The following is a 23,468-nucleotide window of genomic DNA, read 5'->3' as shown; positions in this document are numbered from 1 at the left end:
TATTCACGTTTTTTTGATCATTTTTTTTTTTTAAAAAAAAGTGTTTTTGCAACTGAAGAACATACGTTTCCGCAAATGGTTTGTGAGGCTATGCGAGAATGGTGTGTGGTGCTACGCATATTTTTTTTTAAACCAATTTTTAACTATTGTGACCCTACCTAACCTAACCTTACCGGAAATGGTTTGTGGGGGGAGAGTGGCATGAATGGTTCGTGGGGCTATGCGTCAATGGTTGAATTTCCGCTATGAAACATTCCCACATCACACAAAACACCTTCCAGATGTTAGACAATACTACAGGAACTTATTACGGTAAGTAGTTTCTTCTGTAGAAATGAAGAAATCTGTCCGAAGGATAGTAAACTATACCGTTCACTTTATTCCCAAAAAGGCTAAGGGGGGTTGAACCTAAATCTTAAACCTTAACTTGTGAGGTGCGGTCTCACAGTCCGCTTGAGGTTCTGGAAGTTTCAGATTGCCGCCTTTCGTTCAAGCTAGTGTCGCCACCTTCCGTCAACCTTATGCAATAGTGTCCTTGACCCTCCTCACAGCATCAGTTTCTCGCCAGCTTATCGTGTGTAAGGAGTGAAGCTTTTTTTATTGCCAAGTGCAGTCTGCCTGATGTACCTCAAAAGGAGCGTTATGGCGAGTGACGTGCAGTCTTCTATTAGAATTAGAAAAACTAAAAATATTTTTGAACACTTTTTGCTTTCTGTAGTTAAATTGCACTTACTAGTTGCCAAATATTGGGTTGGCCCATAAGTCCTGGCATTTTTTTTAAGTGAAAATTTTGCGTGAAAAATAAAATGTGTTGGCAATGCGTTTTATGTTATTCGATAGAGAATTATGTGCTCTACAAAATAGTGTGTTTAGTTTTTTTATGCTGATATACTTTCTGTTCTTTTCAGGTCATTAAAATGGAGTGTCAAGTCGACAAAAAAGAGCATTTTTGACACCTTGTTTTGCCCGCGGTGTCGCCCATTTGTCGGGGCTAAGCCATTCATTACACTGCTTCATATTGACGTACAGGCACCATTTTTCATCGCCGGTAACAATTCGGTAGAGGAATCTCTGCTTGTGTTGATGAGTTAACCGATGACGGCCCAGCAAACCGGCGGAGATCGTGGCTCGTTGATTTCTGTTGTTGTCGTTCAAAGCATGTGGAACCCATGTGCCCAACTTTTGAACCTTGCCCATCGAGTGAAGATGACGCTCCAGTACTGTGGGAGCATTCCATTATCTCTGCCAATTCCCTCGTCGTCGTTTGGCATGGATCTTCGTGAATAAGCTGATTCAGTCTCTCCTCATCGAACTGAACGGAGCGTCCGGTGCGATGCATATCTTTGAGGTCGAAATTGCCGTCTTTGAATAGCTTAAACCAATTTTGAGCCATCCTAAGAGGCATCGCTTCTTCGCCATACACTTCACAAATCTCTCAAGCAGCTTCTGTGGCTTTTTCACCTCGATTAAACGCAAACAGCAGAAGGTGTCGAAAATGCTATTTTTTGTCGACTTGATACTGTATTTTAATGACCTGAAAAGAACAAAAAGTATATCAGCATAAAAAAAACTAAACACTATTTTGTAGAGCACATAATTCTCTATCGAATAACATAAAACGCATTGCCAACACATTTTATTTTTCATGCAAAATTTTCACTTAAAAAAAACGCCAGGACTTATGGGCCAACCCAATATATCGTAAAAGGTTATTTTTTGTGCATATTTTTGACAGTACGACAAGTGAAATTAATATCTTCACACATATGTTCACATTTATAATATTTTTTGTAGATGAATTACCTAAGGAATACAATAGCTATATAACTTACATTCTGGCACTAATTGCTGTCAAATCAGTCACTAATACCCAAATGTATTATTCTTCAATATCAGAAAGTTAAATTGGTAATTTATGTTGAGGCAGGGGTGAAAAAATTCAGGGCGGTAATGTACAGTAATGCTACGATGCCAGGGTTTCTGGGTTCAAATACTGGCCTGGGTGTCCCTTTCCTAACTTTCATATAATCAATCACCACACATCCACATCATCGAGGTTAGATAGAAATGGCTATTAACGTCGCCCAATAGTGAAGACTATGAAAAGTCTACTGAACAGAAATAAAATTATTAAATATATTATTATTATACACTGTGAAAAAGTAATTCACGGATGTTACTTCTGCTTTAAAATGTGTCAGCCACAAATATGTTTAATTACATCATTTTTAAAAATATATTATTATTTTAACGTACTTGTATTTATTATAAAGCGAAGTGAAAGAGAATGTTTATGAGTGAATGAGAAATGAAAAGCATCTGACTTCCAAGCATTCTGAATGTTTCACAGTCGAATCATTATTGACAGCACGCCTTGCAACACACACCACCACCCTCAGCCCAAAGTGAATGAATGTCCACTTCTGGTCACTATTTAGTTGTGTTTGTTAGGCCGTGCAGTGAAAATGGAGACTTTCTTCCGTCCGTGGGTGATCGTTGATGGTGCAGAAGAGTCTGGAAAGGAACCTGATCCCCAGCATCCCCCGCCCAGCCCTTTTTATTTTTATTAATACATGCAAACAACCCCTCCCCTTTTTCCAAGATTACATACACACCAATTAAAATAGACTGGAAACTTTTTTCTGTCCCTAAGGCAGGTTTTTTCTCCTTCAAATACGAAAAATTACCTTATACCCCCCCTCATTTTTCTTACTTCTTCCTTCCTTTTCTTCTCGATGAGATATCCCCAAAAGTGCCAAAAGGCAGAAGTCTGGTTTGCAACACACACTAGGTGTGCTTTCAAGTAGTTAACAACATTACTAACGGCATGAAGGAGGGCTCTCTAGAGTTATACTGTACCTGCCTCGCAGGTTGTAGGGCCCAAGAGAGGTTGCCATCACACTGCAGTGCCATTTGAGATGAGATGGGGCCCCACTCAAAACGGTGGAGAGCTTTGGAGGCCGTGTGGTCATTGTCATTTGTCTCTGCACTTCAATCCCTGAAGATGAGAGTGACGTTAGCTCTCGAAAGCTAGGAAGCTTATCCGAAAATCACCTGGCTGATTGCCCGTGAAACCTATTCATTATTCGCTGCCAAGAAAGCTTCAAGAAATATTTCAATAAAGGTTATATTTAAAGAATTGTAAAACTTACTATTACTACTAATTTGGGAAACAACATTTTAGCAGTGTGTAACCAGAATATACATCTCCTAATTGTAAATATCTCCATCTCATAACCTGACTTTGCTGCCATTAAAAAAAAAGCATTCTACAGCATCCTTTTTGGCAGCCCCCTCTCCTACTCCTCGCTACGAGCCTGTCTTCATCCCTCCCCACAACATGCCGCTGGGCGATGCAGTGACCATACCCAGAGGAGGGTTGGCTGCTGACACCCGAGAAGCGCGAATAGATGTGGCAAGATTTTGACTGTCAATGGAGCCACGTGTCGAGGTTTCGGCAGGAAGAAGGGTGAGGTGAGATCGCGTAGACGTGGCAAGGAGAATACATGGATTGGGTATGTTACTTAAATGCTAATATAAATTAAATAGTGATTCCTGTAGGAAGGGTCCACAACTTGTCCCAGGAACTAAGGCCTAAATAGCCTAACTATAGGATTTGACGAAGTTTCTGATAGTTCAATTCCGAACTAATTGCTAAAAATATTAGTAATAATATTAACAACATTGCTCGTATGTGCACCTACTTTACAAAAACGTAAGCCCATTTTTAACATGGTTCGATTTCTATTCATGTCTGTACACACACATGCTTCACAGTCAGTGATTACTGCAGGTTTTGTGGAGAACTATTTTTACCTTTCATATAATCTTATGCTAGGAGCTATTCGTTCACTATTGCCTTGGATACTGATTGCCGCTGCCATCTATGTGTGGTGCGAGGAGGTTTTCTGCAAGGTTGTTAGAAGTATAGAAGTTGGGCCAATCGATATTTTCCTCATGATGACGAAACAACAATTACAGGTGAATTTATCTATGAAACAAATTCCAAATCTATACGCTATTGTTGCATATTGCAGATAGGAAAGAAATGTCAGAAACTGAACACATGAAATCAAGAACGCAAATGCACATTTCCTGATGTAAGATGCTGTCTTCTTTGTAAGCAGTAAAACTATTGCCCGTTATTGAGCGATAAGATTTGTTCATTTGAATACTTTTCAATAGAGACACAAAATCTAATACAAATAATACACTCTACTTTGCAATTTGATGATGTTTAGCAAATCACTTGATGTAGTGTTGTGGTCAATGTCTTTGTCCATGGCTAGATACATTCTAACAACATTAAACCTAGCCTGCCTAACCTATGCACATGTTTATCCTTGCTATTGGTAAGTAGGTTAGGCAAGTCAGGTTTGGTGCTGTTAGCACATATTTCCAAGCTGCTATTAGTTGTCGCTTGTGGCTTTCTAAGCTGAAGTTTTGGAGAAGTGTATTTTTATAAATTGTGCACATATCTCCCCTCTCCACATCAACTTACAAAGATGAAACATCCCTGCATGACCCACCTATCGATTATTAGGTCAGTTCTGTAGACAACAGATTTTTCTATTAAAAAATTGGGAGTGCTGTTTTTTTCAATTACCTCAATGAATACTTCAGTGGTTAGAAAGCTATTTTCCACAGATTTTTGGTAATATTTTTATTCCTGACATTTTGTATACAATGTATGTCCCTTAATGCAGGAATCACCTATATAGAAAGATTAAATGTTTGCGGAAAAATCTTATATTTGTACAACCCCTGTTCGTTGCAGGGTTGACTCAGGTGGGCCCAGCCCAGTTTTCCCCATGCGAAAAACCCACCGAAGACCCATTCAATTTTTTTTTTCTGAAAATATTGTAAATTATTGCTTTAAATAATTGAGAGGTTCTAGAATTGTCAACAGTTGGAGAAAACTAGTAAAATAAAGGCTTGGAAGTCAATACTTAAAATATTTAATGTGATACAAGTCACAGTGGGTTTTTTCAGGATATTTTTCTCAAATCATGCAAATGGACTTTTAGGAGAAATAATGCGAACATATATCCAAGAAACAAAAAATCTAAAGGGTCTGAAATATTTAGATAAAACATTGAAGGAACAACTTATAATTTTCAAATCTGGTAGCACTTTAGATATCAGTCACTGACGTATTTGGGAAAGCCACTTAGTTTCACCTGTGATGATCACCTCTTACCTAGGTACAATATATAAAACATTACAAAGGAGAATTGAGTACATTAAAATAACATGAAAGTAGAATAAAGTTAATTGTCGTAATTAAATCTAACACTTTTCAAATGATTCATTTCATTTCTCAAAATTTAGTATGTCTGCAAATGTTCTGTTTTCTTTCCAATACCCTTCACTAAGACAGTGTTAGGACATTACTTGAGCTTGTAGTTTTTAATAACAACTCTGTAATATAGTGTGTGGTTTAGGAAGGGTCGGGGAGTGACACCAATTTTGAGACCACAATAGCTGTAGCAAATTTAGAGTTTTTGAGCTGAAATACATGTCCCAACTAAATACACCCAGGAGAAATGTAACAACTTTTTGCCTGAGATTTCGGCCTGTGGATGAGACTGGTGAACACTCAAAATCATGATTAAATTTGGGAACTATGAATGAGTAGTGTAACCCGGTCATGAAAAGCTACAAGGAGGACTGGGGGTTTGTCATGCTGACCACATGTTACCCCGTAACTGGTTGGACGATCTCCCACTTCAGGGTAGGATCAGGCAGGAGTGCAGGTTGCAGTCGGTAGGTAGGCCTGGCCCCTCAATGGTCTGTTGTGGCACTGGCTATGTATGTTTTTAGTTTAAGGGCATGCGGAACGGTTTTCACGGAGCTCTCTCCCCCCCTGTGGCAGTGTTGCCAACTTAGCGCTCTTAGAGCCACATCTGGCTCTTTCGCATGCTCGTTTGGCTATGAACTGGTGGGGCACCTGCCCCCATGCCCCACTATGATGGTTCCGGCCCACATAGAACAACTTTTGCCATGGTTGTACATTTTGCACGTGACGTAATATTGTAATATTGGCTGTGTTGCCCCATCCCCTCTTATATCCCCAGCTACTTTCTTTATAGCTCAGTGTTGACATGAAATTGACATAATATTGTTATCAGGGAATCCATTATTTTTTATTTTAAACGTTCAGCGGTGGATTATTTGAGATGGGTGATGCAGCCGGATCTAGATGGTGAGAACTAAGAATAAATTGTCATCAATTTAGGGTTAACGGTAATAGCAGCACCCCACACCTTTGACAACTAACATCACCCTATGAAGCACTTAGCAAGCATTCGTAAATTTAGCTCCTTGAAAGTCAGTTTTAACTCTAAGGTGAAATTTAGCTATTTTATGCACATCCGGTTTGGCAATACTGCCAGGATGGCCATAGTAGGCAAGGAGAAATGCATTGGGCTTATGGGAGTATTATTTGATTTGTTCTCTTGGGAATATCAAACTTCCGATGAAATAGAAAAATATATCAAGGGAAGAGGGCAGTTTGAACATGCATTTGACCTGCAGAAAAGTCTAAACATCCATTTGATTAGCCATAACTTGATGTTGAAGTTGATTCCCCATAAGGAATACATGGGATTCTGAAAATTCTTATTCATCATCTATTTCAAACATCGTGTCCAGCTTAATAATCAACATAAAAAAATGCTTCCACTTGCAACATGGAGAGAAATGCATACTCTTGAATACACCCAGTATTTTTTAGTAGCATTGTCCATTTGGGCGATATTGAAATAATTGCACAATTGGTGCGTAACTGTAACTCCTCCCCTTAATAATGTCAAAGGTGTGAGACCTTGATTGTCAATTCTTAACTATGTTAACAGAAAATATTAAATAGTTCTTGATTCAGTGAACTAAAACAATACAAATTGAATGTTCCAATATATTAATATCAGGAGAAAATGTATTTCATTTTTAAAATAGATATATTTATAAACATAACCTGAAAAAAAAAAAAGAAACAGTTTTACGTGGTTTTTTTTTGGGTTTTATCTGAAAAAGAAAAACAGGCAAAATGCCAACCCTGGTTCGTTGTCATGACAGAGACAATTTTATGTGATAGTGAACTTAATTTGGATTAACTGTGGAGTACATTTCATGGTGCACAACCCAACTCGACACAAGTGCAAAATCCTTCTTAAATTTTCCAGTAAATATAAGATATCTCAACTTTTTTTTTTTTTTTTTTTGGCCTCCCTGATGGCACAGTGTAATCAAGGGGTCCCGGGTTCGATACCCGATGGAGGCATATAGTGGTTCGGATCTCACTTTAAACTGTAGGTCCAGTTCCGATTAGCCTTACTGTGCATAAAGTGGACTTAAAACACCAAATCAATAAATCAACAATAAATCAACTTTTTCTTTTAGCATCTGCCACCCTGCAGTTATCAATAAATGTCTGATCATGTGTCACCAAGAAGCACAATTTTATTAACATTCAAAATTACTGTGTTACTGTCTTGATAGGTAGACAGTGGCAGCGAATGGGTGGGGTGGGGGGCAGTTACTCCCTCACTTTTTGCACTCCAGTTCTCCCCCTCCAAAGAAGACGGAGGCTGTTCCTTCCACAGGGAAAGTGATGCTAACCTTGTGAAGTGACTGTGAGTGGTTATCAAGGAAAAGAGAAGAGAGAAGTTTTCCAAAAAGGTTCTGTGTCCTCAGGACAATGTTTAAAGTCACAGCTCTCCCATTGCAATGGCTGCAATTCATGAGAGGGGGGTTTCAGTTTGTACTGCAATCCCCTAATTAACCCTGTCTGACCCCCTCAGCCTTTCTTCTATTTCCAAACGTAAAACAATTACCTGCCTGGCACCATTTCAAGTCAGGATATCAATGCCATAGATGCTGTTAGCCTGTATTTTTACACCTATCATAAATTCTTGTATGGGGAGAGCATAAATGCATTGGAATGCTGTTGGGTTGGATGAAGTGTGTGGAACTCGTAAAGGAATACGTTGAAAAAGTAAGCAAAACTTTTTTCATAATGTTCAACATGCCATGAACGTTTGGGACAACCCTCGTACTTGAGACATATTTGTACATCTGTAACAGTATCCTTCCAGAAACAATCTGCTACATGTTTAAAAATACTTCACTGTAATTTTTTGTGTTTGTGCTGAGATAGTTTGTTTTGTAGGAAACTTAAATGTTCACTCTTAATATTATTATTATTTTTCTTTGTAGGAAACTGCAGTGGAAGAGAGTCTGATGCGTTAACAAGATATTGTAGATAAATATAGGGAATGACTGCATTTAGTGATGTTACAAAGAACAGGACAAATTGTAATACCAAAATTTGCACAAATCATAGCTTATCACAATTGCTGTAAAATGCAGAGAGCAGTATTGAGGTACTGTGAGGGAAATACACATTTCGATTTTTCATTTTTATTTGAAAAGTCAGACCTGAATATAAGTCGAAGATTTAACTTCAACCGCAATGTTACAGAGAGTGTCCAGGAATTCCTGAGTAGAATATCAAGCAATGTTGAGAAGACCGTGAAGAAGAAGCATAATAGGAAGAAGAAGAAGAAGAAGGAAGACCAAGAAGATATAAATCCTGTGGTGACAGCCGATTTGCTGAAGAATGGAGAATCTGTTCCCAAAGAAGCACTGTGTAAGGACCTTCTTTTGTCGCAAAATGTGGTGTTAAAAATTTTAGAAAACGAATACATTGTGGACATCAACCCTCCCTGGATTACTCTTGTTACCCTCCCAAATAGTATTTTGGCAGGGTTCCCTGTTTACCCATGCAAATTAGAAATGGAGTTTGCTGATAAAAAGGACAGTGCTTTTGAATGGTTTAGAGGCGTAAGTGAGAATCAAGATGCTCCGGGTTCTTCAGGACAAGTGCAGTGGATTAAAGTTGGTTCTGATTTTTTTTATACCCCAGCAGTTGAAGACATTGGATGTCAGTTGAAGCTTGTATGTATTCCTGGGAAAGGTACAAGGAAAGGCCCATCGGTTGAAACAGTTTCTTCATCGCCTGTTCAGGCAGGCCCAGGGAAATGTCCTTTTGAAACCCGACATGTATTCACCAGTGAGAAGCTGCTTGGAAAGAGGTGATTATTATTATTAATTGAAATTGCATAATGAGATAGTATTGTACCCATTTTTTTTTTCTGGATGCTTTAATTTCTAATTTATGGTTGTTACAAGCAAGTAGACACATTTTTTTTTTATTGCAAGAAGGGAGCATGAATTATCCTGAAATGTTACATAAGAGAATTGGGTACTTGCTTATGAGAACCATAAAAAAAAAGAAAAAATGGAGGAAAAATCCTCAATGTAAGCAATATGTACATACATGAAGAATCCATAGTGTGTGTTCTGTACAGAACCATGCTAATTTTACAATACAAATTTGGCCAAAGATTACATCCAAACATAAAAATAAAGAAAAAGAAAAGAAAAATCAGGGTTGAGTATGTCATCTACTTATTAGCACCTTGTCAACTGTATCGTATGAAAATACGGCTCAAATTCCTTTTGTTTTATTGTGATTCCATCATGCTACGAATGCAATTTTAACATGGTTCGATTTCGATTTACTTCTGTTAACACATACTGCTGAGTTTTAGCAATTACTTAAGATTTTGGTCAATACATACCTTCGTAGTTCCAGGTTTGGTTCTCTTAGCATTAAAATAAAGTACCTAAATGCATTCTACTAAGGTTCCGATTTACTTGTACATTAATTCCCACTAGCCTCCGATACTTACAGTCACTTGTCAATTGAAAATACATTGTCCATTGCATGCTTGCACAAGATAATTTTTAAGTTCTATTTTTTCAACATAAATAACTTTTTTTCTAAATCCAAACAGTTCTGAGTTCAAGGAAGGTTCAAATTTTGTGTGACAATGATTGCCAAAATTATATGAAAATTTGTTTTCCTGCTAGGAGAATTTGAAAGAAATCATAAAACAATCGGAACTGGAACCAAAAATACTGTAAAATTATTGATTTGGCAGTAAAAAAAGCTGTAACTTGGTTTTCCTGGTGTTAATATTACATGATGGAGTAATACCTGTCCTACTTTTCAGTTTCTGTGTTTAAGATGTTTTGCACCATTTAGTGAGATACGTTAAACCATATTTTCTGCACTTCATGAATACAGAGTATATAAACATTACTTTTCCCTCCATAACTGCTATGAATTGTTCTGGTAAAGAGAAAATTCAAAGAAGAAAGTGTAGAATTTTATAGCTAAAAATAATTGGAAGATATTGCCAGGCCTCGAAAAATTCCAGTCGCCAGGTCGCCATGGCGACTAAAAATTTCAGCTTGGCGACTGTGATCTCTTTCTGTAATATTGCCATTTTTTAAGTTTCAATGTACGAAACTTTGAAGATTCTAAGTTCAAATTGCAGTACAGAGTAAGCTAGCAAGTGATTTTTTTATCAACATTGTGAACATTCCATAGAATCAGTAACAATTTTTTACTCTTCGTCCCCTACCCCCCACTTCCCGCTTTCTCACATGATTTAGCGATGTTTTGAATACGGTGATGCTCAGCTTCTTATAGATTGATTGATTTGCTTCATTTTACTTTGCTTTTCGTGCCACTTTTAGCTAATTTACAAAGATGGTAATGAATGATGAAATTGATGAACAAACACTCAGAAACATCGAAGCCCAGTCCAGGATTCAAAACCGGGACCCCTAGCATCGTAGAGCGATGTGCTAACCACTCTGCCACAGGCACTGGCTCAGCTTCTTATAGTATCCACAATTGCTAGTAAGTGGTTTTCTGGTGCCTGATTTTCAGAGCTGGCGCCTAGCTCTGAAGAAGATTTTTCGAGCACTGGATATTGCAGATTTTGAATGATATGAGAAGACATTAAATGTTTGAACATATGAGTTTTGATGCTCACATTTTGGAGAAAAGAGCTTACAAAATCCTATAATTATGTATTTTTATATGTTCAGGTATTCACTTGGGCTTTCACGTAGCCAAGTTGTTAGCACTTGTGCCTTTGGTGCGAGCGGTCCCAGTTTCGATTCCCAGTGGCTGCCCTCAAAATTTTGGCATTGACCCAGCATCACGAGAACAATTGGGAAGCTGCTTCAAGAAGAAGCGGGCTCCGTTCACAAGAGCCAGAAAAACAGCGGCCATGGGATCCAATGCGCTGACCATGCGTCACCCAATGGAAAGCCACTTTGGCAGGCCCTGTCTCTTCGAGGCTGTTACGCCACGACGTTTAGTTTAGTTTAGGTACTCACTTACGGCTTGGAACCTTTTACTCAATTTCTTTTCTAACACAATTTGCTATATTACAAACATGCTGTTGTGAATCTTGTGGTGTGTAAAACTGCTTTTTGTGTGAAGCAAGCTTTCTAAAACTTCTTACTTGTCTGTTTCAGCTTTCGAATTATGACATACAATATCCTGGCCGATCTTTATGCTGATTCAGATTTCTCAAGAACTGTTCTTTATCCATACTGTCCACCATATGCCCTTGCGGTGGATTATAGGAAGCAGCTCGTACTAAAGGAGTTGATAGGTAAGTTTTTAGATAATTAAATTTTGAATACACACTGTTAATGGAAAGGAGTAGATTGTACAAGCAACACAAACTAGTTATTTGTAGCAATGAGATAAAAGTCTATAGTGATATATTTTCATGTATTGTGTAGAAAAATATGTAGCAATCCACTCAGGTAGATTGGTAGATAAATATAAAACAATAATGAATAAAATTAATAACACTCTGAACAACTTTAATTTCGGTATCAATGGGAAGTAGTAAAGTTATTTGCATGGTATCGGTTCAGACACTTGAGTTTCACTTTTATATTCCATGAGAACAGAAACAAAATACTCAAAACCAGACTAGAAATATCAAATCTGCAGAATTATTCAAAATTTGACCAATAAACTAACATAGAATATGCAGTTATCAGTTGATATGCTGGAGTACCTACTAATTGGTTTTATCTTTATTATCGGAAATAAATTATATTCTGGTACATGCTTCATAGTGAAATTGTATCTATTAATGTTAATTGTATGGTAACTAGAGTGCGATTATTTTTAAAAAAAATTAAAACATTAATAACTGATTACTAAAATACATAATTAAGGAAAAAATTACTTTCTCACAAAGGATATGATATTTCACTACACCAAGAAAATGAGAAAAATTATTAGTATTAAAGTGACAAGTCAAGCGACAGTTGATTTCATAAATGGTTGACCTCATCAATGCAGTACTGTGTGTCTTTTCAAAAAGCAGCTGATAAACTACTTGAAAAAGCTTGGCAAAATGCATTAATGTATGCTTTCTTTTTGTTTTTTCAACCATATCAACCAATATGCTCATTTCTTTCAATTTTGTTCTTTTTATATGAAAATCATTTGTGCCCACAGGGGGATTCATAATACAAGTGGGACAAAATTGTATAGTTTAGTTACCAATTCTATATATCTTCACACAATAATGAAGGGGGGATCGTTTTGTTTGATTGACTAATTAATGATTTTTAGTTATGATTATTATGTACAGTTTCTCTACCTGCCTGTGGGTGATCGTGGCGATGAGGTTGAAATGAGACACTGCCTCTTATGCCTTTAGAATTAAATTGAACGAGGGGGCGTGGTGTGCAAACATTAATCATCCTAAGTCTGATATTTTAAAAGGGGTACCAGATGAGGAATTTATGAATAAGTTTGATGCAATAACTTTGCAACATCATAAATTATCAGTTACATAAAATGTTATGTCAGTCAATGTCAAAGTAACATGCATGTAAATGTATATAATGTAAACAATACCTAAAGTAACCATATATTGCTTAAATATGTCTGTATGATATTGTTCCGTAATCTTCAGACCAAAATAATTGGAGTAAATAATTCGGCATGAAGGGGGTGGGACCCCAATCTGAATGTTCTTTAGGAGCTATAATATTTTGCTTACACATATTATCTATTTCTAGTTTTATTTGATCTTGTAATGAATATGCTATTCTGTACACTTTCCTGAACACAGGCCTGACATTCTTTTGTAAAGGTATTAGCACATTTATTGTTCTAGAATTTTCTCCTATTTCATCAATCTTTTGCTGATGTACCTTTGGAGTATTGATTATGCCTGAACGCTGAGTTTCCGAATCAGCATCTGGTAGTGATTCTTTCGGTTCCAGACCTAAACAAACATGTGGAGAATCTTCCTTTTGAATGTAATCAGTTTCAGGAAACGCATTTAGAAATTTGCTCTACTAATTAATATATTTGTGTTGATATTATCTCCAACAAGAAAGGGCATCTTGTACATTTTGCCATGATTGTAAAGTTGTAAGCTCAATTGTCCTAATAAACACAACTTTTCACCTGATATCGACGTGTATGAATTTAATAACGGACTCAGTGTGAAGTTGCCAATAAGATTAGTTAACAAATCTTTGGAAATTAAATTTGCAAAGCTACCAGAATCGACAATAGCTTCTAACAATTGGTCTTGTATTGTAAAATCAATGTACAAGGGTTAACGTTCATTTTGCAATGAATTTTGATCAGGTGCATGTTGAAAAGTAGAAGTAGATTTGTTTTTTTGTTTTTTATTGTGCAACATTTGTTGCGTATTTGTGGTTAAGAAGGTATATGGATTATCTTGTTGCCCAGAGAATAAGCTGTTTTGAGAATTGTGTTCTCCATAACCATTGCCTTTGGCATCCAAATTACAGTTCCTCATTTCACTATTTCCCTTATACATAGTAGATAATTTGACTGCTGGCCCTTTTCATTGTGTATTTCTTTCGAAACATGCAGCCGAGAAATGTCCTTTCATCTTACAGAAGCTGCAAATAGCATTGAATGCCGGACAGTTCTCTTTGAATGTACAACCTAACCTTGCACAGCACTTACATTTTATATCATTTGCCTGATTTTGCCGTGATACAAATTTTGCAGAATTAGGTTTAGATTTTGACATGTCTTTATATGAATTATGTGTTCCGTATCTTGATTCTCTTGTGCTGTCTTGTTGATTCTTTGAAAAATGAGCAAACAAATTGTTTGTACTGAATTGTACATGAGCCTTGTACCTGTTTCCTTGCACGTACAAAAAATGTATTTTGGTTGACTTAATTTTTATGTGTGCGAATTATCTCATGTTGGAGTACTACATCACAAACCTTTTTGAATGTGCTGGGCATGTCTGACAATAATCTGTCTTTTAGAATTCTGTCGGGTAGTTCAAACACGAGTTTTTCTCTAAGATGAGTGTCTAATTCATGTGTCGTAAATTCACATGTTATTGAAGCAACTTTCAAACGATTTATGTACGTTGTAGCTGTCTTGCCTTGCTTTTGCTTTAATTGCATAAGAGCAAATCGTTGAATCCATTTATTAATTTCTGCAGCATATATTTTTTTCAACGTAGTAAGGAGTTTCTTCCAAGGTGCAATCTTGTGGATCCTTTGGACTTAATCTGTGTTCCAGCTCTTGATATGGTAAACTACAGATTACAGAAATGAGAGTAAACACTTGTTTCCTTTCTTCTATATCATTGGCTTCAATAAAAGCCTTGAATGTTTTAATATATGAATTTATATCCTGGCTTCGGTCATAAGCCTCAAAAGCAGTTATAAAACTTATGCGTTTTTCCATACTGGCTCAACTTGGACTTAGTTACTATAATTCTACTTACAGTACTAATTATTTATCTTGTTTAATCCTCATCGCCGTTTTTTTTTTATGTCTTAATGTTCCTGACGTAAACATAAATACACATGTCAAGCATGGAACTTCATGAATAAGTATATTTAAACTGATAACAAGGTGGATTCAAGTTACACATAAACAAGGTTGTTCTTCTTTCTCTGACCCTGTCAAACAAAACACTGTCGACTTCGGCCAATGTTCCTGTTTTTGTAGGATTTCAGTTGTTGTTTTTTTCACTTTTCCAGTTCCAGTGTAATACGATACACAACACTACTAAATCTTGATTCTTACACTTTTACACTTTATGTTCTCCTTATATTTCAATTTGACATTTGCGTGCGTATCCATATAAAATCCAAATAAGTGATTTGGATAAATCAGATAAAAGAGATATAGAGATATAGGAAATGGAATTTTTAATCGTATCAGATTTTTTTTTGTATATTTCGTTGGTGTGAGAATTACATAAACAAGGTGCATAATAGTTGCTATGCACAGAATAATGCACTTGGCCGTAACTGCCAGTTCACCATGCATAATAAAATAATATACATGTTATAGTATGTAACAGACATGGAATCAAAATTTGTATTCTTAAGTTGCCCACAATAGCATCTCAAACCATATGTAAAAAACTTGTTTTTTCTCTTCTGTTGTAGGTTACAATGCAGATATTATATGTCTGCAGGAAGTTGACTCCAAGGTATTTAATTTTGATTTAATACCTGTGCTGTCTGTCCTTGGATATGATGGAATATTTGACAAGAAAGGTGGTCAAGTTTCTGAAGGACTGGCATGCTTATTTCGAACAGATAGATTCAGGTATAATTTTCTTGCCTTCTCATTTTAGGTTAGCATTACTTTCACTATAAGAAACAACCACGCAAACAAAAAAGCACAGTCAATGACAAAGTTAAATGTAGTGTGTCCCAGAACTCGGATCTATGCTGCATTTCAACAACTACAAAATATTTTTTAATGTGTTGCTTGGTGTGATGACAGGACATGAGCTAACTTCACATTTCCTACACATACTCCTGAAGCCCGAAGTAATCCCACAGGTAAAAATGGACAGGTATCAAATTAGGACAAATTATGTTCACAGTAGGCTCTTAATGCTTTTTCCGCTATCTTGTTGGTGGAAGATGTATATGCTCAATCTTTAGACTTGTCATAGTTATTAGAATAGTTTTATTTTTTCATTGTTACTCATAAAGAATATACTCAAAGAAATTGCTTTACAATACTCTGTTCATTGGTGATAAAACAACAGTTACACAAATGCATTCTTGATGTCCCTCTAGTAGCACAAGGGCAGTTCTCTCTATCCACACACACACACCAGCATTTCATTTTCTAATTTTGGATTATATCGACTAGCGAATAATTCTACAATGCAAGCAATATCTACATACAAGAGAAATTGCAAAATATTATGTATAATTGTCATTTCAGGTTGCCAACTTCTGAAGGCAACATGTAACATTTCCTAATTGATTTTTCTTCCCTATATTGATTTCTGGGCATGGGACATTACTCGGCTAGAGTATATTCAGTTATTCATATATTTTGAATATGATGATAGTGATTTATGTAGGAAATCATATAAAGTTTATAAAGTATTTGATAAAAGTGTGTAATTTACCTTTCCTTGTATTTTGTGCAACACATTGCAAATAGTCTGTATTTTGATGTAATATTTATGATGATGATATAATCCATTTGAAGTATTGTTGTAAGTGATAAGTGCCTGAGCTAGGTAAACATGTTCATTGGTGTGTGCATTTCAGGTTAGTCGAGTCTTCCAATATTATCCTGGCTGAAGAACTGAGCACAAATCCTCTGTTTGCAACAATTTGGTCCCAAGTTCAAGGTAACGAAGCCCTTGTGAAACGGCTGCAGGACAGAACTACTTCAGTACAAGTAAGATGTGATGCGTTCTTTATGAAAAAAGAATATTTGTTCTGACATGAACAGGAATATTCTTTATCGTACGTAGGTCATTCCATGTCAGTTTCTTTTTAAAAATTCTTTACTGTGATCTTTTCAATTTGCACCACAATTGCATGTGACTGACTGTAAGTGATTTTTGTGAATTGCCCTACCATTTTCAAATTACAGAACCGGGAAATGTTTCTAACCACCTATGCAAAACTATTCAGATTAGTAAAAGGTAAAACAAAATATTGCATAGGCATGTATTTTCTAATTTGTTCCTAGTTTTTTTTTAATACTTTGGGCATCATCATTCTTGCTACTTAGATTTGTGCAAAAGTAAAGAGTATTTTTTTTTCTTTATTCTCTTCAGTACCTTTTAGTATGAGCTTGTTACTTCCTTCTCTTCTGAGGAACTGTATTGTGGGAATAGTAAATAATACACTTTTTTTTTCAGTCTGTTGTTTTGGAGTCACTTGATAATCCAACAGAATTGTTGGTTGTTGGAATAACCCACTTATACTTCCACCCAGATGCTGACCATATCAGACTTACACAAGCTGGTATGGCATTATTATACCTGGAGCAAGTTATAGCAATGCAGCTTTCAAAGGTATACAGCTATATTTTTAGTATGCATTTTTCACAAATATTTTTATGAACATTTAAACTGTCATGTGTATCACATTCTTTACATTTTTTCTGGAAAAAATAAAATTTATTCTTCTCGTAAATCAATTTGTTGTGGTAGCATAAGTGCAAAGTTAAGTATTAGAACTAAAAAAAAAGTTTAGTTATGATTATATATTCATACATATTTAAATATAAGCTGGCCCCATGGTGGAGTGGTTGGCACATCGGCCTACGATGCCAGGGGCCCGGGTTCAAATCCCGGCCTGGCCATTGACGTTTGTGTATCCATTCATCAATTTCATCATATCATCACTCAACCCCATCTTCGTAAATTAGCCAAAAGTGGCACAAAAAGTGAAGTAAAAAAAATATATCTATATTTAAATATACCTTCCGGGATATACATTCAGTTTTCATGATCCCAATGAAAAAACAAATTGTAAAATTTTACCATATTTTTCATTTTCCTGCATTTTAAGTTCCTTCACCTGGGTTCCCTGAAAAATGTAGAATCAAGGTTCCACTGTTGTATTTGTAGCCATTAAAAAGTTGCCTGTTTGGGGCATCAGAATGTCAGAGAATAGTCATGCCACAATAGAAATGGTGGTTGCCGTTCATAGTTAAAAAATAATATTAGTATTTTTGAAACTCTTAATACATTTTGTCACTTTGTAAATATGTCTCCAGAAGAAAATACCCTACATTGTATGACATGGAAAGAAAGTTTTATTGTTTGTAAACATTTCACATTTTCTTTTCCTACTAACAGGTTTTCTGAAATGATCTTAACCCCCTGAAAAATCCAAGTTCAGTTACTTGCAATTAAAAAAAAAAAAACATACCTTAGTGCCTGAAATTGTTTCAGAAAGGAAGAAAACCGTACATTTCTAAAGAGAATATTTTTGAAAAATTTGTAATGTGATGGATCTGGAAATGAAGTCATGGACAATTCTGGGTTGTTACAATCGCATTGACTTTCAGTTAGATTGTTACAAGCCAGAAGTACCTGTGACTGTACAAGACGGATTGTTAATTAGGTATGTCACACTTAGAAATGAGGCCAGAAATGTATTATAAGTGGAAGTCTGTAAATAGATTGCAAATAACTACAATAGAGTTACTAAAACATATACTAACTTGGAAACCCTTTTTTATTACAGATATTTCTTAATGTATTACCCTACGACACTGTTTACCAGTGTCTTTATATCTGAAGCTCAAATGTGCCTTGTCTGTTGTCTCAGTCAAATTCCCATTTCATGCTCAACCTCTGCATCACCTTGCCATGCATCATGAGCACATTTTTTTTTTTTCATCTCCATTCTCTGCATACTTGCTTCCATTACACTCTTGCAGAATGACCACAACAGTCTTAGAGCATCTTGAAAAACAGGGAGATGTCAGGGAAAAATCAGGGAATTTTGCACAGCGTCTAGAATTTAGATGCATTTTGGAGTCTGCAAGAGAAAAAGTTGCAAAATGAACAAGCAGTTCACTTCCACTTCTGAATTTGGTTCTTGTGATTCCACTCCCAAGAAGGATTCAGTTTAGAAACTTGTTTCTTTTGTCCTTATGATTCTCACTCTTGTGCAAAATTATGGTTCCTTCAAATTTCTGTAATAAATTTTCACTTTAAAATACTAGGTATTAGAAAGAATATCAAAGTAAAACTCGCAATCCAGATATCTGATTGATAACTAAAGTACATTGACAATATGATCATAATTAACTGAAAGGTTGGTGAAGATGAGATTATCGTCTATTATGTTATAGATCTTAGTCTTGTTGGCATTTCCTATAGAATTCCTATGTGCAACAAAAATTTCTCCAGATGCTGTGTACTTATAAATGTAAGCAAAAAAGCAGCATATTCTACGACACTATAAATCTTACTTACGTGAAATTTAGAAAATTGTGCACTTCCGCATTGCACAATTTAATGGTTAAATCCTATTAATTTCAAAGATCCACTGCCTATATTCACAAAAGGGTACAGCATTTGAAGCAGAGATGGTACCGCGTCACTTCATTGTTTGTTCCCGGGCGGCGGTAGTTGCGATTTCTCCCATTCAGCAGCGCTGGCACACGCATCCTGGTTTGCATCGTCTGCTTCCTGTTGTAAGGATCCACCCTGGATCGTACTTGGTTCGATGGGTCTATAGAGCCTCGGCTTCACACTCAGTATCGCTTCGGGGCTTGAGTCTCCTCGGCTCAAGGTTCGGGTTATTCCGGCTGCTTCAATCCTCGATGTAAGGTCCCTTGTAATTCTAGGTCAAAGGTTCTCAATGTACTTATAGATCTTGACCAAGATTCTATAAGCAATCGACAATCCTTTTTCCCACTAGGTTCTGTCGATATTCAGTTAAGTACCCAACTTCCTTTTCTCTTTTCAGCCTCTGACCAGAGAACTGAAAATTAATCCGTGACCACAGAATAAGAAAAGGTGATCCCTGACCAGGGACACAAACATTGACTACTAACAGTCTATCGACCGATCCCGAATTCTGGTGTATCCTACGACAATCACAATCCTCTCAATTATATCTCCTGACCAGGAGCATAGAACCTAAAGAACATAAGCCTTCTGACCAGAAGAGCTAAGTAATTGTCCTAACGATAATCCAGAATAAACTAATTCCTAGTAGCGACGTGGAAGTAAACGCAGAAATACGGGTGCGAAAAGAAAAGACGGTAATACAAGTTCTGTATTTATCTGGAGTTCGAATACAAAAGGCCACGGGCCACCGAGCTTTGTTGCTTATATAGGATTTCTCGGTGCCGTGAAGGATTTACCAACTTTTATCTTAACCTCAATTTTACATTACAATAAAATACATATTAATAAAATATCAAAGAGGAACATAATTAGCTACATACAGAAATTATTATTTTTACCCTTTTGTGAATATTAAATATGCAATATAATTTTAATTGTTACACTCAGCATTTAATTTGACTAGGGAGTATGGCTTCTTCCAACTCCCCTCTCTCCCTGCAACGGCCACGCGAAAAGACAACAAAGAAAAGAAAGAAAACTTACAACGTTAAAATGTTAAGCAAACATTTTTTTTTAAATACAGGTTTTGTCTTGCGCGGGCATAACTTTCTTCTACCTTATCGTAACTAAATTCTGATTACACCGTCTTGCAGTAAAAGAATCAGGGATTAATATGATATTAGTTAAATTATTGTCCGCCAAGGGACACGACAGATATAGCGTGGGGAAGACAGACTAATCTTTCGTCTTTTCCCCGGTTTCAACGTTTACATAAAGTTGAGTCTGCCGGGCTTCTACACAATAGCGATTGTTTTCTCGCATTGTTGTCCCCGATAATGAAATTCCAGCTCAGCTTGTTGGCAGAAAGAAACAAACTCTTTGAACTTATATTTAACATCTGGATGTATACTCTATATACGAGGTGGGTTCCACTTTTCTTGGTAATTAACCATTAACACCCAAAAATTATAAATACCAAACAAAGGAAAATATTAAGTTTATATACATCCTTGTAACGTGAACACTGCTACACGTTACAATTGCCCCGCTTCCTACGAGAAAATTTGAACAATTTTCTCTTTCACAGAAAAATTGTGAAAATTTTCAAAACTTCACTTAATGTTCATAAACAATTCACTGACAACTCTTGACGTTCCACACTAGTCACAAGAAATCTGGCTTTCTCCGAGGATTTCTCTCCGTCGTTCCTGGGAGCAGGTGAACTTCTTTAGGTTCTGGTAGTTAACCCGATCTACAGGCTCCTTTGTAGACGGCTGCAGGAGAAGTGCGGAGTTGTCCCTCATCTGGGTAGCGATGTATGGATCGACGTACACCTCGAAGAGTTTGGAGATGGTTTGGCGACGACTGGAGCTCAGCTTACGGTTCTTTACTAGAACCAGATCTCCTTCCTTCAAGATCAATGCTTGTCCTTGATTCTTCACTTTTCTCTTCTTCTGTTGGGCTTTTTCTCTCCCTTGAGCTTGATATAATTTAAAGGCCCAAGTCGTCTTCTCATCCTGTGGTACAGGCCAATAAAACCTTTCATGAGGTTCCTCCGGGATGGTTCTATTGAAGAAAAGTTCAGAAGGAGCATATCCCATAACAGAGGAGACGGAATTGTTCAATAACCAAACCACATCATTGATGAAGGTGGCCCAACGAGTATGCTCTCTGTAGCAAAACAGCCGCAAAAGACGGACGACTTCTTGGTTAATTCTCTCTACCACATTACTGCTGGGATGATAGGCTGTAGTGCAGACATGAGTAATGCCCTTCCTTCTCATATAGTCGCTCCAGGTTGTCGAAGTGAACTGGGTACCTCGGTCTGAGAGGATGACTTTTACTCTAGGGTAGTGAGCAAAATACGTCTTCTCCAATAAGTTCACGATCTCCTGAGATGTAGCTCTCCTCAGAGGATAGGCCGAAACGAATTTCGTGCCAATGTCAACGGCGGTAAAAATGTAGGAGAACCCATGGGAAGTTGGTAGCTGGCCTATAATATCAATAGACAGCATCTCATGAGGATCCTTGGGTGAAATGTGAAGCTTCTCTCTCAGGATTCCTATCTTATCCATTTTTGTCTTGGCACACATCTCACAGTCCTTAACATACCGAATAACATCTCCGGATAGTTTGGGCCAAAAATATCTATATTTTATTTTAGCTTTGGTTTTTGTAATGCCAAAGTGTCCTAGGTTATCGTGATTTTCTCTAAGTATCTGGGAAACAAATATTGCCGGCACACAAAGCTTCCAAATAATGGATTCACCCTGAACTCTTCTGAACAATAAACCTCCATGTAGACAATAATTCTTCCTAGTTCTACCTTGAGTAATGGTATCAGTCTCTTCTGGAGCTTCCAAGATGCTCAAGATGCTTTGACAAAACAAGTCCTCCCTCTGAGCTTCAATCCACTTCTCCAGTTCCTCAGTTTCTTCCCGTTCTTGCCAAATATAGTTCACCTTAAAAAGTGTCTTCGGAATATCTCCTTCTGGTGAATCGGACACAGGATACCGGGAAAGAGTGTCAGCTATCTCATTATCCTTTCCTCTGACGTAAATAATCTGGAATTGGTAAGCCTGTAGTTTCAAAGCCCATCTAGTTAACCTGCTATTAAGATCCTGAGAGTTTTTTAACCAGACGAGTCCCTTGTGGTCTGAGTATATTTTAAATGTTTGGCCTTTTAGGTAAACTGAAAATTTCTCCACACCAAAAATGATACTCAGACACTCCAGTTCATGGATGGAATAATGTCTCTCATTGTTCCTCAGTTTTCGACTTGCATATTGGATAACATTTACAATTTTCTCGCCACCCTCTGGTTCTTGGAACAATATGCAGCCTAGCCCTTTAGCAGAGGCGTCGCACTGTAGACAAAAGCTTAAATTAAAGTCTGGCTGAGACAATGCACCAGTAGTAACTAACGTAATCTTAATTTTCTGGAACGCCTGTTCTTCCTCTTCACCCCAGCTCCACTTAACATCCTTCCTTAGGAGGTGACTTAAGGGTTCTACATCCTGTGCTAATCCAGGGTAAAATTTTCTTCTCCAATTAGCAAGACCTAAGAACTTCCGGAGGTCCTTCCTACAAGTCGGTCGAGGAAATCTCAAAATGGCTTCATTGCCAGCGGGGTCAGGTTTTACTTCCTCTCCTGATACTATATGCCCTAAAAAGCGAATCTCCTTTTTGACAAATTCACATTTCCTTAATTTAATGGTCATTCCACATTCTCTCAATCGTTCTATGACCAATTGTAAATGCTGTAAATGCTCTAGGAGCGTCTTGGAGTGAACAAGTAAATCATCCAGATACACGGTCAGATACTCCTCACTCTCTGGACCAAAATATTTGTGCATGACTGAGACAAAAGTGCTGACCGCATTCGAAAGTCCAAAAGGCATCCGAGTAAATTCATATAAGCGACCTCGATAAGAAAAAGCGGTGTATTTTCTGTGGCTAGGGTGTATTTTTACCTGAAGGTAGCCAGACGCGAGATCCAAGCTGGAAAAGTACCTGGATCCTCGGAAACGTTGCAAAGACTCATGGATGGGTTCGACGGAACTTCTTGGAACTATCATTTTGTTGTTGAGCTGGCGAAAATCAATGCACGGGCGTATTTGTCCTTGAGGTTTATCCACTACAATTAAAGGATTCAAATAGGCAGAATTCGAAGGTTGAATGACTCCCCATTCCTTCCATAGA

At 37.0% G+C, this 23,468-nt stretch overlaps 1 protein-coding gene across 3 annotated transcripts in view; it reads left to right on the top strand.

The window, feature by feature from the left end:
* The window catches only part of LOC146000477 (2',5'-phosphodiesterase 12), a 39,542-nt gene that overhangs the window by 2,883 nt on the left and 13,191 nt on the right, over positions 1 to 23,468 (top strand). For 2 of the 3 annotated variants that reach the window (XM_083138155.1, XM_083138164.1), the window contains 5 exons: positions 8,218 to 9,095; positions 11,401 to 11,540; positions 15,361 to 15,523; positions 16,492 to 16,624; positions 17,094 to 17,249. In XM_083138155.1, the coding sequence (XP_082994281.1) occupies positions 8,293 to 9,095; positions 11,401 to 11,540; positions 15,361 to 15,523; positions 16,492 to 16,624; positions 17,094 to 17,249 (1,395 nt within the window). In that variant the 5' untranslated portion in view covers positions 8,218 to 8,292. Of the gene's footprint in view, positions 1 to 3,894; positions 3,982 to 8,217; positions 9,096 to 11,400; positions 11,541 to 15,360; positions 15,524 to 16,491; positions 16,625 to 17,093; positions 17,250 to 23,468 lie in introns of those variants that run through there. The other variant, XM_083138175.1, reaches the window with a different exon arrangement.

Source organism: Lepisma saccharinum, chromosome 1 (assembly GCF_977018435.1).
Source record: "Lepisma saccharinum chromosome 1, izLepSacc3.1, whole genome shotgun sequence".
Taxonomy (NCBI): Eukaryota; Metazoa; Arthropoda; class Insecta; order Zygentoma; family Lepismatidae; genus Lepisma; species Lepisma saccharinum.
This window is presented reverse-complemented; position numbering and strand designations above follow the sequence as displayed.